The sequence below is a fragment of the Phragmites australis genome, chromosome 1 (genome assembly GCF_958298935.1).
Source record: "Phragmites australis chromosome 1, lpPhrAust1.1, whole genome shotgun sequence".
NCBI lineage: Eukaryota > Viridiplantae > Streptophyta > Magnoliopsida > Poales > Poaceae > Phragmites > Phragmites australis.
The window spans coordinates 30,166,299-30,180,296 of record NC_084921.1 but is presented as its reverse complement, the minus strand read 5'-3'; the positions used below and the strand labels follow the sequence as shown (position 1 = coordinate 30,180,296).

Here is a 13,998-nt window from a genome sequence, read left to right as displayed (position 1 = left end):
CTGAGTTGGGCAGGAATTTTAATGTAACTCTGCCGTAGTCTAAATTCACTCTACAACTCATGCACAGTAACAGTGCATTAGGTTGTATGTGCACCGTTGGGTCTCCCGATAACGATCTACTCCCTCCGTTTTTCAATACTTATCACTTTTTATCAAACACGCATACCAAGACATACCAAGTATAATATCAATTTTAAATGAGAAATAACAAAAATACCCATAAAAACTAAATATTCTAGAACCTACCATAAATAGGTGGATAAGAGATATTTTGTAAGGATAAAATTGAAAACCACATCTCAAAAGTATGACGTGACAAGTATTTAAAAATAAATAAGATAGTTAAAAGTGATAAGTATTGAAAAACGGAGAAAGTAGATCAAACAACTTCAATGTGAACCATGCATGCGTAACAGTGCATTTAGGTTGTATCTGCAGTTCTGCACCGTCGGGTCTCCCAAGAACGGTCAAACAAACAAGTTGCCGAATCATTGTTACGGCATTTCTAGCACACAATTTTACTGTTCCCGTTTTCAAAGAAACTGATAACACTTTAATATTCAAAATTTGATTAGCAATAATTTTTAAATATTTAGTCAAGCAAAATGAAATCTAGAATGTCCATCAAAAGTATTTTAACAATATTATAAAACAGAGCTATATCGATAGTCATCATCATTTACTTCTATTAAAGCTGAACCCAAAATAAGCGATTAGAGAGTGCCGCGTCACCACATGTTTCTTCTGCCATCTGATCTGGGGAGATTTAAGATCTGAAATGAATGCATGGTTCGCATTGATCCCCATCTTATGTGTACAACGTTCTAATGCAATTCTACAGAAACTGAACCGACCAATGCAGCAGCTAACCTATGTTGGCAGCCACCAACATCAAAACATAAACACCTCTGTCTCCCCCCCCCCCCCCCCAGTTCAACAAGAAAAAAAAAAGAGATATAATTAAGGAATGTCTCCTCCACGTTGTAAAAAAAAAAAAAAGACATGAGTAGTGAATTAAATTCTGATAATCTCACTTGCAAAAGAACCTGTTCTATGGTAGTTTGCAGATATAGTATATGCATGATTTGCAATTGAATGATTGAACTATGAGCATCTCATTCTGCTCAGCTTGTGTCTTTTACCGAAGCTTGTCGATAGGGACATGACATTTCAGCAGCCCAGAACTACTTATGGAGAAAACACCAGATAGGCAGATCCAATTGACAAATGTTTAGTGGTCCAAACATTGAGTAGGAATGGAAATGTAGGTCAAACAGGACTGATTTTGGACAGGTTGTTGAGAACTTGGGCGGAGGCTTGTGCAAAGAATGTAGCGTATGAATCTGCCTATGCTTACATATGCTAAATGGGTCGACAAATGTAAATAAGCGCGCTGATACATCATTATTTGGGGGTACAGATTCTGCTTAATGGCAAGACACGATTAACGGTACAAGTGAAGTAACTGATACACAACCACGATCTGTGAGCTCAGGCAAGTTGCTCCCGATTCAGTGGGTGTCGTGGTGGCTTAATGGGTTCGCTGCTTCCATCTGGAAGATTATATTATACCCGTCAGTTCGGTTCATCCCGGTCTTTTCGTCACAATCGAACCGAACCCCGGGTAGGGTAGAGAGTATCAGCAGTGACATAGGGAGAAGCCTCGGCGGGTACAGAGATCGTGCGGTGCAAGCCCATGAACACGCCGAAGCCCTTGACCGGGATTAGGGCCCCGGCGTCCAAATCCACCCTATACACCTCCTAATTCCTCCTGTATTTCTCCTCATCTTGGGCATCACTGTCCCGGCGTAGCATACGGTGCACCAGCATCAACTCCCCAGCATTATATTGTCCACCAGATGAAGTGTGCCCGACATTCGGCTCCACTCAATGGTGGCTGCAGACAGTGGCGAAGAAGCGTTGAGCTAAGACGCTGCACCAGGCTAGAATTTTTTTTAGCACTAAGTAGCTTATTTTGATCACATAAAACAGCTAAAATGGACTGAAAGGGTTGGGGAAAAGCCTCTTACCACTTTCACTTTCATTTTTTTTTCTCCAAATCGGAATAAAAAACAACAAAGCCAAAAATTGCTGATTGTATTGGATGCACATACTCCCTTTAGCTTCTTGCAAAATTCCTGTGGGGCATTCAACATCTTTCTACATCAGTTTCTTTTTTATTCTTTGTTTTCCTAAGTTCTAAATGGGGCCTTGATACATAGATACAATAACCCGAGAGGTTTGCCAGCTGCCCAACTAACTTCCTTCTATGTCATGTCCAATTTCTAAGCTTGTCATTCTCCTAGCTCCCCAGGTGCAGATTGAATTTGAACTAAGATTAATACAGAGGTACAACAAATTAGAGTTATTTTCCTCACAATTTTCCAAAAAATACATGTTGATTTGATGCCAAACTTAAGCAATTTGGGACTTTAGGTGACTGTACATTGTTGTCAATCTGACATCAAATATGACCTCAATCATTACTTTGCAGCATAAAGAGTTGCAAAATCACTTCAAAATGGTGGCTTAAAAAGAAAAATCAAATACCAAATTCCCGTACTTCTTGGATTGTACATATGATCCATGCGTTACATTCGATTGAACCAAAACTTGGCTACAAGCCATCAGAAAGTTGACACTCAAGAATGAGACCATTAATTAATTGCAAAAAAGGATTGACAACCAGTCTAAGATTCTTCATTCTTCGCCACCAATCTAATGCGTTTTCCATCAACAGAAAACCTGGAGCTTGAGGTTATCTGCAACAAGAAGCAATATGCATTAGTTAACAAGATAATCACAAACAGGATTCAAGGGGGGAAACAGGTAAATTAGCTAGATTTGTTTCATGATGATTACTTTATCCATCAAGGTAGCACGGAGCCCCTCCTTATCTTCAGTCAGACCACATTCCTGAAGTTTCTTAATGACTAGCTTTTGTAGCTTCTTTAGCTTCATAACTCCATCCGGGTTCTGAAAGGAAACAGATTCAAAACTTTCAAGACCAGGTAGTTTCAAGGGCAGACTAAGATTAGACAAGAGCGGCATTGTCTATAGAGAACTCACCGTCTTCAGTGCTTTAGTAACAATCTTCTTCCACTTGATTTTTTGTTTATCAACATTTTTACGGTCAGCACCACTGGGTAGTTCATCTGCAGTACGCTCACTATTTGTTTTGTTTTCTGGCTTTCCATTTTCAGCTTGTATCACCTCTCCGATGCTCAAACTCGATAAAGTTTGTCTTTTCACATTATCTGGCTCCTCTGTGGTCGTGTCATCCACTCTCTTCCTTTTCCCAGAATCTTTGTCTTCATCTCCCTTGCTATCAGCACTCTTCCCATCATTTACTTGTATAGGTTCCTTTGTTGGCACACCACCAGTTTCCTTCTCGTCTAGAGTCTGTGCAGTTCCATTTGCTTGCTTCTGAGAAACGTGAAAGGCTTTTGCTTTTGCCCTGTGCTTCTTTCCATCAGCATGTAGTAAGAGAGTTTGCTTGCTAGTGGTAGTAGTCTTGCATAGGCTGTGATGCAAATTCACAGTAAGTATACAGAACTCAAAAGATACATTTGATATATCTAAGCAAGCTCCAGAACAGAATTCATTTAATCAAGACTTAACCACTTCAATCCATAACCAGAATGCATATTAGTGAAACTGGAGTGTTTCATCTGCAATAGGCTGACTTCAGGGACAAATTAGAGACTGTTTGTTTCAACAATTATACCATATTTGTTTTTGAAGTAGTCTTCATGTAACAATCACCAAAACTAAGCCTAGCAGCCAACAAATGTGGAAGATGGAAACAAAACAAGGCCTAACCTGTGTAAGAAGATATGCTTGCAACTTAAAATGGTAATAGCAACCTTGACCTCTTCATTACCCAATTTGCGGTATCAATATATGTCTGGTTGTCTACATAGATGCAGTAGCATCCCAACGTGAATAATATAACATAAATCACCTTAATGGTTTGAAGCAAAGCTTTTACGGAATGGTGATGTCTATAAACATAAAAACACCTTAATTGTTCCAAGCAAAATTTATCTGAATGGTGATGTTTATAAAGTACAAACATAAAAACAAGCTACAAAAAATGAACAAAGTCAACACTTCTACAGTTAGGAATAAAGATGGCTTAAAGCTATGATGAACAGTGTTATCACTATATAACCATTAGGAAAGATCGTTGGGTTTATTCTGGGGGATCACAACAGCACACCTGCAGAACCATGGAGGCCGTGTCGATAGCCCAACATTGATATCAACATCGGCATTTGGCTTTGGCTTATCTGGCTTACCCTGCACACCATTGGATGGCTTGCTCTGTCCCTTGGGACCATACTTCTCCTGAAAGGAGAATAAGGCGCAGAAATGAGCACTGGATTAAAAATTGCAGTCTGCACTTTACACATATAACAGTAGCCATGCTAATAGGTGCTGTTGTCTTAATGTACACTGACAGGTAACAACGTTACTAAGCCCTATATTTTGTGGAACTCACTAAAACACTGGAGGACATAATCTGAAGAATCCTAAATTCTTATTTATACACAAAATTAACAAATAAGTTACGAACTGAAACTCCCATGCATGCTGACCTACCTTTCACAGTTAGAAATCGATAACTGATCAAATAAAAAAAAAATCGTCCCACAGGCCTTAGTCTCTATATATAGCTTACCCAGCAATTAGAACGCCACAAAATCATCTTAAAAGACACCTATCCATGAAACTGAACGTGTGTATACACATGCACTCTAAAATAAAGTTCCCAAGCAATATGACCTAACCTCACTACAGTTGCAAGAAAAGAAGAACTACCCCCAATCCAATCCGACACCGATTGATCAGCAGGCCACAAACTTTACAACTTACCCACCAATTCCACTACCAAACACATGCCATTTCATTGTACTTGCATAGAGAAACGGCAAATTTCTCACTACAATGTGGACAGATAATCATAGGGGAGGGGAGGGGAGGAACTCACGGCCTCGGAGATGCATTGGGTGTGCGCCTGCACGGTGTCCTGGCTGAAGAACTCGCCGCAATCGATGCACGAAAGCTGCAGCCGCAACGCAAACCAACAACCACTGGTAAGCCACGGCCACGCGACCGATCCCGCGAGAGGGGGGGAAGAGGCGGGAGTGGGTCTCACCTTGTAGGCGGAGCAGCAGCGGAAGTGGCCGGCAAGCTTGGGCTTCTTGAGGTTCTCGCCGCAGTCCTCGCACTGGAACCACACCATCGCTGCGCTCCCGGAAGCTTCTGGAGGCGCCGCGGCTCTCGAAGACGGAGCGTGGCTTGGGGCGTGTGCTAGGGTTTTGGCTGCGAGGAGGCGCGGCGACGAGGAGCAGTGGCATTCGCGTGGGTTTTTCTGCGGCCGTGGAGGGGGAGGAGAGCTTCTGGAGGAACGAGGCCCAGGCCCAAGCCCAAACCCAAGCGTGACGGCCAGTCCACTATTGGGACCATACTGGCCCGAGGAAGAGGAAAGTCCCTTCTTTTCTTAAGGCTCAGCCCACCACACGTTCAGCCCACAACAGCGACTCTCTAGTTAGCTCCGCCACCACCGCACCGTAGTAGGTCGACTGCCTTGGTCCCCCGCTCCGGTCCCCAGCCCTCCTCAAGCTCGTCTTGAATAGGAAACGGACAAGGAAAAGAACAAACGAGATAAAAAACGGGAGAGGTCACTCACTCCCGCCTAGAGGTAAAGTCCCCATCCCATCTATCGGGTCTTCATCCGCCTCGTCTCGGTTAGAGACGGACGGGGCAGGGTGGTGGTGAGTCAAGGTCTATTCTATCTTATTTTGTTTCGGAGTATAGGTTATATGTACGATTAGTAATTTGTTAAAAAATTTATTATTTGTAATAAATTTGTTAATAAACTAATGTATATATGTAATTATTATTATGCTATGTTAGATGTTGTGAATCTTAAATGTAATTTTTTATTAATTTATATATGTGATAGCTATTATCTTCTCTGCTTAAACTTGATCTAGAACTTCAAACAATTTTAATCGGGAAGGGGTGGATCAAAATCAAAGCTCCACAGGAAAGGATGGGAAAAAAAAAGGTTCACCAGGTTTCAGGTTGGAGCAGAGCAGGGCAGGGGACATACAAGTGGGAGCAGGTGGAGGCAAAACCTGCTTCTGCTCCACTCCATCTAAATCTCTATCGTCCCGCCATGCATTCGTTCAGTTTAGATGTTGATTCCGTGTCAGAATCAAAATCAGGCCCAAGCTCTAGAACCTCGCTGCCTCCATATCCAGGTTTGGTTCTGACCTTGGCAACACCGATACAAGTTGTATCGGTATCGGATCGATACAGACATAGGGATATGTTATTTTTTTAAAATCTAATACGCAAATGCATTTTAATTTTTTAAAATAGTAATAAATTTGCAATAAGAGACTACTATTGCAAATAAGTCGTATCAAATCATAGCATATACTTAGATTTAACTCATGAGTAATTTGTAGATGAGATGGCAAACGATAGTTCAAATTATACAATTTCAATAATAATTTATTTTTTCATCTTCACAACATGCAAAACTATTTTTCACTCCATATTAATCATAATCGCTGGCTAATTTTATTAACCAATTAACTTGAAAAAGGAGAGAGCCAGAGAGGAACTCACCCACCGCAATCGGATGTGGCTAGGAGAGCGTTGTGGGTGGCAGCTAGCATGTGGGACTATGTGAAACTTGTTAGGTCATGAGGGTGCAAATGGGCTATGCCATATCCCCTGAAGTATCGGAGAAATATCCAGTTGCGTATCCGAAATTTACATAATTTTTTTTCAATACTTACCGATACTATTTAACATATATCGGTATCAGATACGGTATCCGATATAGTATCAGTGTTTTAAAGGTTCTGACGCCCATGTCAAGGAATCAGAGATTTTTTTATTTTTTAAATAAAAAAATATAAATATATACGCCCGTTTTAAAAAATGGAAACATAGACTCACGTCGCCCGTTAGAAGGACAATGATTTTAATTTTTTTTTAAAAATCTCTCGTTCTAATGCTCTCAAAATTTAATTCTTAAAAAAATTATGTAGTGTAAAGAATGATATCATCTAGCTCTTAAATTTTTTTAAAACAGATAACATGAGTACAAAATTTATAATTTTTCAAAATAGACACATATACTTACAATTTTTTGATTAAAAAAATAAAAAAAAGTTCCAAGGAACCGGGCCCATTGATCCGGATGAGGCCCCGAGGTGCACTGCTAGCCTTATGGATGTCTGGCGGGCCGTTGTGTATCTTGCTTCATTTCGAGTACATTTGAATTTGCGGGTTCATTTCGAAATTTAAAAATTCTAAAACTAGCCACGAGGGCGGAGCAGGAACGGAACATAAAGGGTCAACTCATCAATGTTGAAATTATCTATCATCCTTAGCCTCTCCATGGCTAAACACGGTGACATATCTAGAAAATTTGAGATGTAGTCTCAAGACTCCAAATAAATTATCTTAAAAAGGATGCAAATTACAATTACTTCGAACCCAATACCTGCAGACTCCATCAGTGCATCTTTTGTTTCTCCTACCATCTGTTCCAGCCTCCAGGTAGCCGAGTACTACAAGTCAAGAACAAATCAACTGCTCAGACCTAAAGGCTATATGTATCACTACAGCTGAACAAATATCAACTGCTCAGACCTACAAATCAACCGCTCAGGCCTACTCACCTACAAATCAAAATATCAAACAGAGACTACAACAACTGCTCTCTGCTCATACCTCCAAAAGTCTTGCAGATCGCGTGCCTCGATGAAGCAGTCTTGTAGAGCGCAGCCGCCGGCGACCACGCGACGTAATCTTGGCGACGGCACGACGCGATCCCACGACGGCTCTAGAGGAACGACGAACGGAGGAGGTTGAGACGTCAGAACATGATGCCACGCGATCACACCATCTAGGCGATTTTGCGGTGACCGGATCAACTGATAAGGCCAGCTCCAGCGGAGCCGGCAAAACACAGCCATGACTGTGCTGCTGTTTTTGCCGATCGTTGTGGGCCATATCGGCCTCCAACAGAGCCGGCTTCAGTGACGTGGTCAAGACACTGTAGCACTGGTGAACGGCTACTTTACCAATTAAGATGAGGATCTGTAATATTGTTTATAGTGTATGATTACGGGGTTGAAGGGATGAGGAGAGTAATAGAAAGTAGTAAATAGTGTAGATGCTGGAGATAAAAAAATTCAAAGATATTATAATAGTGTTAATTGAGCTATAATAGTATTATAAAAAATGAAGTTTTAAAGTGTTGGTTGAAGATAGTTAAGCACGTGATTGGTATCTGACCATCTGGGCCGATTTCTTGGATGCCTTGCTGGCCTATTAGGGTGATTTTTTTACTGGGCCTGGGGATCTCCAGATTGGTTTTTTGTGTGTGTGTGTGTGGGGGGGGGGGGTGTTCCCTGTCTCCGCCCCTGCTAGCCACCCGATTCGTAATACTTTTGAACAATCGAATTCTTCAGACCGATTGCAATACCTTCAGAAGAATACCCATAAGGAATGTATTTCAAGTTTGATTGGCGATAGACATACAAGCATTGCCTCTAAGTTGGAGCTAAAGGAACATTGACTATGAACTAACAAACGCTGGGACTTGTGGGGCACTACCAGTGAACAAAAACAACACTAATATAAATATTTACTTCCTCTATTTCAAAATATAAGATACGATTTAATCTAGTGTGGTCTTAACACTACACTTTGACGTTAATTTCTCCTGATAATAAAGTCATAATCATAAGAACGTAATTTGAAATATGAATATGATACCAATTAAACCTACAAATTGCTAGCATAATTGTTAATTAAAGATCATGCCATTTAAATCTTGAAATACGTGTATGGCTTATAAAAAGAAATGCATGGACCAATACTTTTTTCTACTCAAACGCTACCAATAAATTAATGAAACACTGCCGACTAACTACTCCCTCCGGTCAAAAAGAACGTTGTTTTGGGCATCTGCATGGTCACTAACACGCTACTTAACTACTAATTACTAGTATAAAATATATGTAAAATATGAAAAATTATAATATTATGAAACTATATTACAAGACAAATCTAGTTATACCATTTTTAAAAGTTCAATATTAATTTAAAAACGTATTAATGATCAAAGTTTAAACTACACGTAACCTAAAATAATATTTTTTTTATGACCAGAGAGAGTAGTAGAGAAATCCACCCGTAACCATGGAGGGCTCTAGATGAACTATCGGAGCACTACACATGAGTGGGAACGTTGCCTACAAACTACTAGGCCACAGCATATATAACTTAATCTAGCCATGCAATTGCAAGGGTTCATTTGGTTAACAAAAGAGAAATGCTCCATGCACAATCATTTGTGTATTACTCCGTTACAACCATGTATTTAACCCATTGGATTCATTTATGAGCCACCATCCTAAGTGATTTCAATCTTTCAATTATAAGTTGTACTTGAGTTGTAAGAAAACGGTTGTACTTTTCTTTCTAGGATCATCTCAAGAATATTATTTGAACAGACGAAGAGAACCCATCCTTGAGCTGCTTCGTTATGGGATCTTCATTCTCGTTCTTCGGATACCATGATCCTATCGGTGAGGACGTCTTATCTGGAAAATAGCAATGGCCACAAGGCTCTTCGTCAGTCAAAACGATGGTCTTAAGGTTTGTTGCTCGCTCCATGACCACTCTTACAAACGTCAAGTATTTGTCTTCTGCCTCAAAGCCAGCAATCTTCAGATTCTCCAAATGGTTGTGCCTGAAATCTGAATGTTTCCAGAACAGTCTCCGGTTCCTTGCCTCATTGTTATATTCTCCATGGCAGAAATGCTTCTGGACCTACAATCCAACAGAACACCATTTATATGTGTTGGGACTGAAAGTGCAAATGGAACTGTTTACATCTTTTTTTGCTAAATTAGATAAAAAGTGTATACATTAACAAGAAGGAGCAGGTCCTCATTCAGTATTGGACATTGCGCATAGACAGAAATTACTAATTCGTCAGTTATAAATTTAACTTAACTTACTGACTATGCGCACATATAAATTCTTATGAACAAACATAAATGTATGAGATTAGTGTTATAGATCCGCGGTCAGCGAGTGGTTATCTGCCATTAACTGGATAAAATAGGTGTTTTCTCTACCGGATGAAACTTCTCTGCTTGGGTAGTTTCAACTTTAGAAAACAAAAAGGCAGGAGTAGCTGATCGGCCTATATCACCATTTTTGCTAACTGTAAAATAGTTCAATTCCATTCTGAATTTCTGTTCTAAATAAGGTGACGATACTAAAAGTAAAAAAAGAAGAAGAGGAAATAGCTTGGAGTTAGTCAACCACTATACATACCGCGACGCTGAGTTCCCGGAGAAATGGCGTGGCTTCAAGGAGGAACATCATCCACAAGAGATCGCACTGCGCAGGGAAGATCCCACCAACCGAAAGCGCAGTCAACTTGCCAAACGCAGCACGGAGTTGCGCTGGAGGCTCTGGGTGTATCCAAATCTGACAAGGAAAGAAGATGAACACGTTGTCAACCATGGTGCACAAACCATGCATATAGAATTATAGATGCAGACCACGCAGTGCCTTACCTTCTCGCTCTCGAGAACGAGTGTCTCGAGGCACGGCACGCCGCGTAGAGAGAGCGGCGTGCGAACTGCAGCCCACATGTCACACGTGAGCCGTGTCAGCCTGGGGGCGCTCCGCACCTCGACCAACCCGTAGAAGCACACCTCCAGCATCAGCTCCCTGAGCTCGGACTGCGGCGGCGCGTTGACGACCAGCCACCTCCGCGGTGCCGAGCCACACCTTGCGCAGCTCCAGACTGGTGAGCAAGCCGCCGAGCATGCCGGGAGAGTCGCGCAGGAAGAACTAGAAGCACCGGAAATGCTGCGCGTACCGGCTCATCATCTTATCGCCGCAGCGCAACCCGAGCACCGTCGTCCCAACGTCGAACTGCAGCGTGCGCACGTTACCGGCGCCGGTTGCATAGCTATATGTGTCATGAAAGTCTTGCAAACAGACCACCTTGACGAGACCAATTATAAAAGCAAAACTCACTGTATTAGATACAGTCACTGTTGAGGTAGAATGGCTACGTGAGTTATTAATAGACTTACCTGTAGTTGAGAAACCGGTACCGACTATCATTATAAACTATGATAATTAGACCGTTATTATCAAAGTAAACAGTTTTAAAGGTAATAATAAGTCCTCAAGACACGTAAAGAGAAGATTGAAGTCTGTCAGGAAATTAAGAAACTGCAGAGCGATAACCTTAGATTATGTCCAAACAGCTAAGAACTTGACAGATCTCTTTACAAAAAGACTATCATGAAATGTGATAGATAATACATCGAAGAAGATGGGTATGAGACCCATGTGAGTTATACCATAGTGGTAACCCAACCTATGTGATCAGAGATCCCGTGAATTAGGATCTGAGAAGAACAAGCTATTGGTCTAACTGGAGGAGAGTACCTTTGTTGTTTGACCCACTCGAGTGAAGATACAATACTCTCAGAGATCTGTAAGGTAGGTTGGATAATGACTTAATATGTTCTGTTAGCTTTAAGTAGCAAAGATGCTGACCTACAGGGCATTTTTGAAAAAACACATCTATACGAGTCTGACTGTTGGTCGCAGTCTATGAGATTTGGATGATCTCTAGTAAATTCATGAAGAGATCATGGAATATGACTTATATGCTCCACCCGTGGGGTAATCTTCTGGCAGCCAAGTATCAGTTATGGTTTTAAGTGAAACTTGTTTACACAAATCTTGCAATTCAAAGTATAGTCCACTGTTCAAGTTGTGAATAAGTGTAGCTTGATGTTTTAGGTGGATGTTCAACTTAACGGTCTTCACTGAAACATTGGTATATCAAATAACAGTGAGAAACTGGTAATTCTCTATGAGACTTTTGAGATTTGGTGAGGGATTGTTAGAATTATTAGGGTCGGCCCATGTAATAATTCATAATAAATCCCAAAGACCCATATTATGGAGAGGTAGCCCATGTTAAGAGCCACTCTCTATTAGTATCATATTGTTAATGAAAGTAGAGGTGGAAGGTTTTCCCCCTATATATATGCAAGGACTCCCACCTCTTTGGGTACACGAAAATATAGACTGCTAATTGAAAATAGTCTTAAAATTGGAAACACTCTTATTATGTGAATCTATATAAGAGTTAAGGTTTTTGCCTCTTTCTCTTTTTGTTGTGTTGTCGCTGTAGTCTACTCCATCCCGGCGTCGGCGTGCACCGGCAACCGGGCGAGTAGGTCTCTAAAACCCTCACTCTTGAAATCTTGTACTGGGAGAGGGCGAATAAGGTTTTTAGCAAACGCTCCGTGCGACTGCTCAAGTTCTTCACCATGGCTCATTTTTCTGGTCGCTTGGGTGCTGCCTGCTGTCATCGTCAACAATTTCGGCGCATCGTCAGCATGATCGATCGTACCATCAACACGGTGCAACCAGCATTTTCAGCAACCCCCACAGCGCAGGACGAGTACGTAAAAATCATGTTACTCGTATTTTATTTCCTACGATTTCTAATTTTGAGTATAGGAGATCTAGTCATTTGTTGTACTTTTGTACACATGTCTAGATTATGCTCTGGTAATATAATCATATCAATTTATCAGTTTCTGCTCATAAATTATTTATAAATTTAATTAAATATATAAGTGCCTTATATTTCTAACACTTTTTCGACAGGCAGAACTGGAGCTTGAGGCACTTGGGCGTCGTCTCGGCATTGGCGACAGGCAAGAATCTCGAGGCCGCACGGCAGAAGGCTTCCATAGCTTGGTTCATCATCTCTCCGTTCCTTGGGTCGGAGGGGGAGGAAATCGCCAATGTTGATAATGGGCTGCGGCAGCAGCCATGGGAGGCCGGACGAAAATTCTATGAGGCCCGCGTGCGAAAGATCCCAGCGAGACCCCCATCCACACCGTGCACGCTCGATCGCACGGTGCGCGCGCGTACGGTGCTCGAATATAATCGTAGCACCCAACAAAAAGTATTTCTTCCTACGTCGACATTTTGTACCTACCTCTGCCTGGGTGTGACATAAGTGGGGAGAGAGAGGGGAGGAAGAATGCATGTGGGAGAAATGAACTCTGTTCATACCAACGATTCTGCTCCATTATTCACCAGTGTACAGAATCATACTCGTTCTGCACACCTCTACTAGGCCCTGCCCTATTTCCTCACTCAAATATAAAAGGTAAAATCTAATTCTGGAGCATGCGTGTGCATGTGAACTAAGCCGTTGGATTCAAATCCATTACTCCGTAAGACCCGTGGAAATTTAAATGCTTTATCCCAAATGCCTCTCTTCCTCTCCTTCCACAATGATCTCCCATGGAGCCCCGGTGAGACCAGCAGATCACTCTCCTCTCTCCCCCTATCTCACTTGCTTGCATCGCTAACAAATTCCTCTCTCTCTCTCTCTCTCTCTCTCTCTCTCTCTCTCTCGGCGAGGCATTCGGAGGAGACGCGCAGCCACGGACCTCTCGTCGGGTGGCGGCCCTGGATTCCTAGCCGTTGCGTATACGTGCTCGTGCGTGCTGCATGCGCTATGGTGCCCAGAACCACGGCTTCTTCACCAAGGAAGTTGTCGGCGTGGCCGAGCGCGCGGAGCCGTTGGCAGCTGAGTTCATACTAGGCAGAAGTCGAGGCCACGCTGCAACCACTGCTAGGGAAGCCGCTCGCCGTCGCATGTGCGGAAGGAGATGGGCGCACTAGCAGACACGGGTTGGAGGGAAAAGTTCGAGGTTTGAGGAAGAACAGTACAAGTGCTCTTTGTGGTCTTTGTCTTCTATGGTCCTATGCTTTTCACTAGATTTGTTTGCAAGTATATAATAATTTACTTCTCCAATTGTATGGATTTGCTTCTATATATCTATTGATTTTTTCTCTCTGATATGATTTGCACAACTTGCTCGTGAATTTAAC

The 13,998-nt window shown here is 41.9% G+C and overlaps 2 protein-coding genes across 2 annotated transcripts; both read right to left on the bottom strand.

Moving 5' to 3' along the window:
* Window positions 1-2,522: 2,522 nt before the first annotated feature.
* LOC133914824 (UBP1-associated proteins 1C) lies at window positions 2,523-5,430 on the bottom strand. The gene is made up of 6 exons (XM_062357828.1): window positions 5,162-5,430; window positions 4,994-5,068; window positions 4,223-4,350; window positions 3,070-3,523; window positions 2,863-2,976; window positions 2,523-2,762 (listed from the first exon to the last, which is right to left on the bottom strand). Exons 1-6 carry the CDS (start codon window positions 5,246-5,248, stop codon window positions 2,691-2,693), a joined length of 930 nt encoding a protein of 309 aa, XP_062213812.1. The 5' UTR covers window positions 5,249-5,430; the 3' UTR covers window positions 2,523-2,690.
* Window positions 5,431-9,405: 3,975 nt separating this feature from the next.
* Window positions 9,406-10,546, bottom strand: LOC133888571 (uncharacterized). The gene is made up of 2 exons (XM_062328867.1): window positions 10,384-10,546; window positions 9,406-9,870 (listed from the first exon to the last, which is right to left on the bottom strand). The coding sequence occupies exons 1-2, from the start codon at window positions 10,432-10,434 to the stop codon at window positions 9,526-9,528; spliced, it is 396 nt and encodes a 131-aa protein (XP_062184851.1). The 5' UTR covers window positions 10,435-10,546; the 3' UTR covers window positions 9,406-9,525.
* Window positions 10,547-13,998: the final 3,452 nt, after the last annotated feature.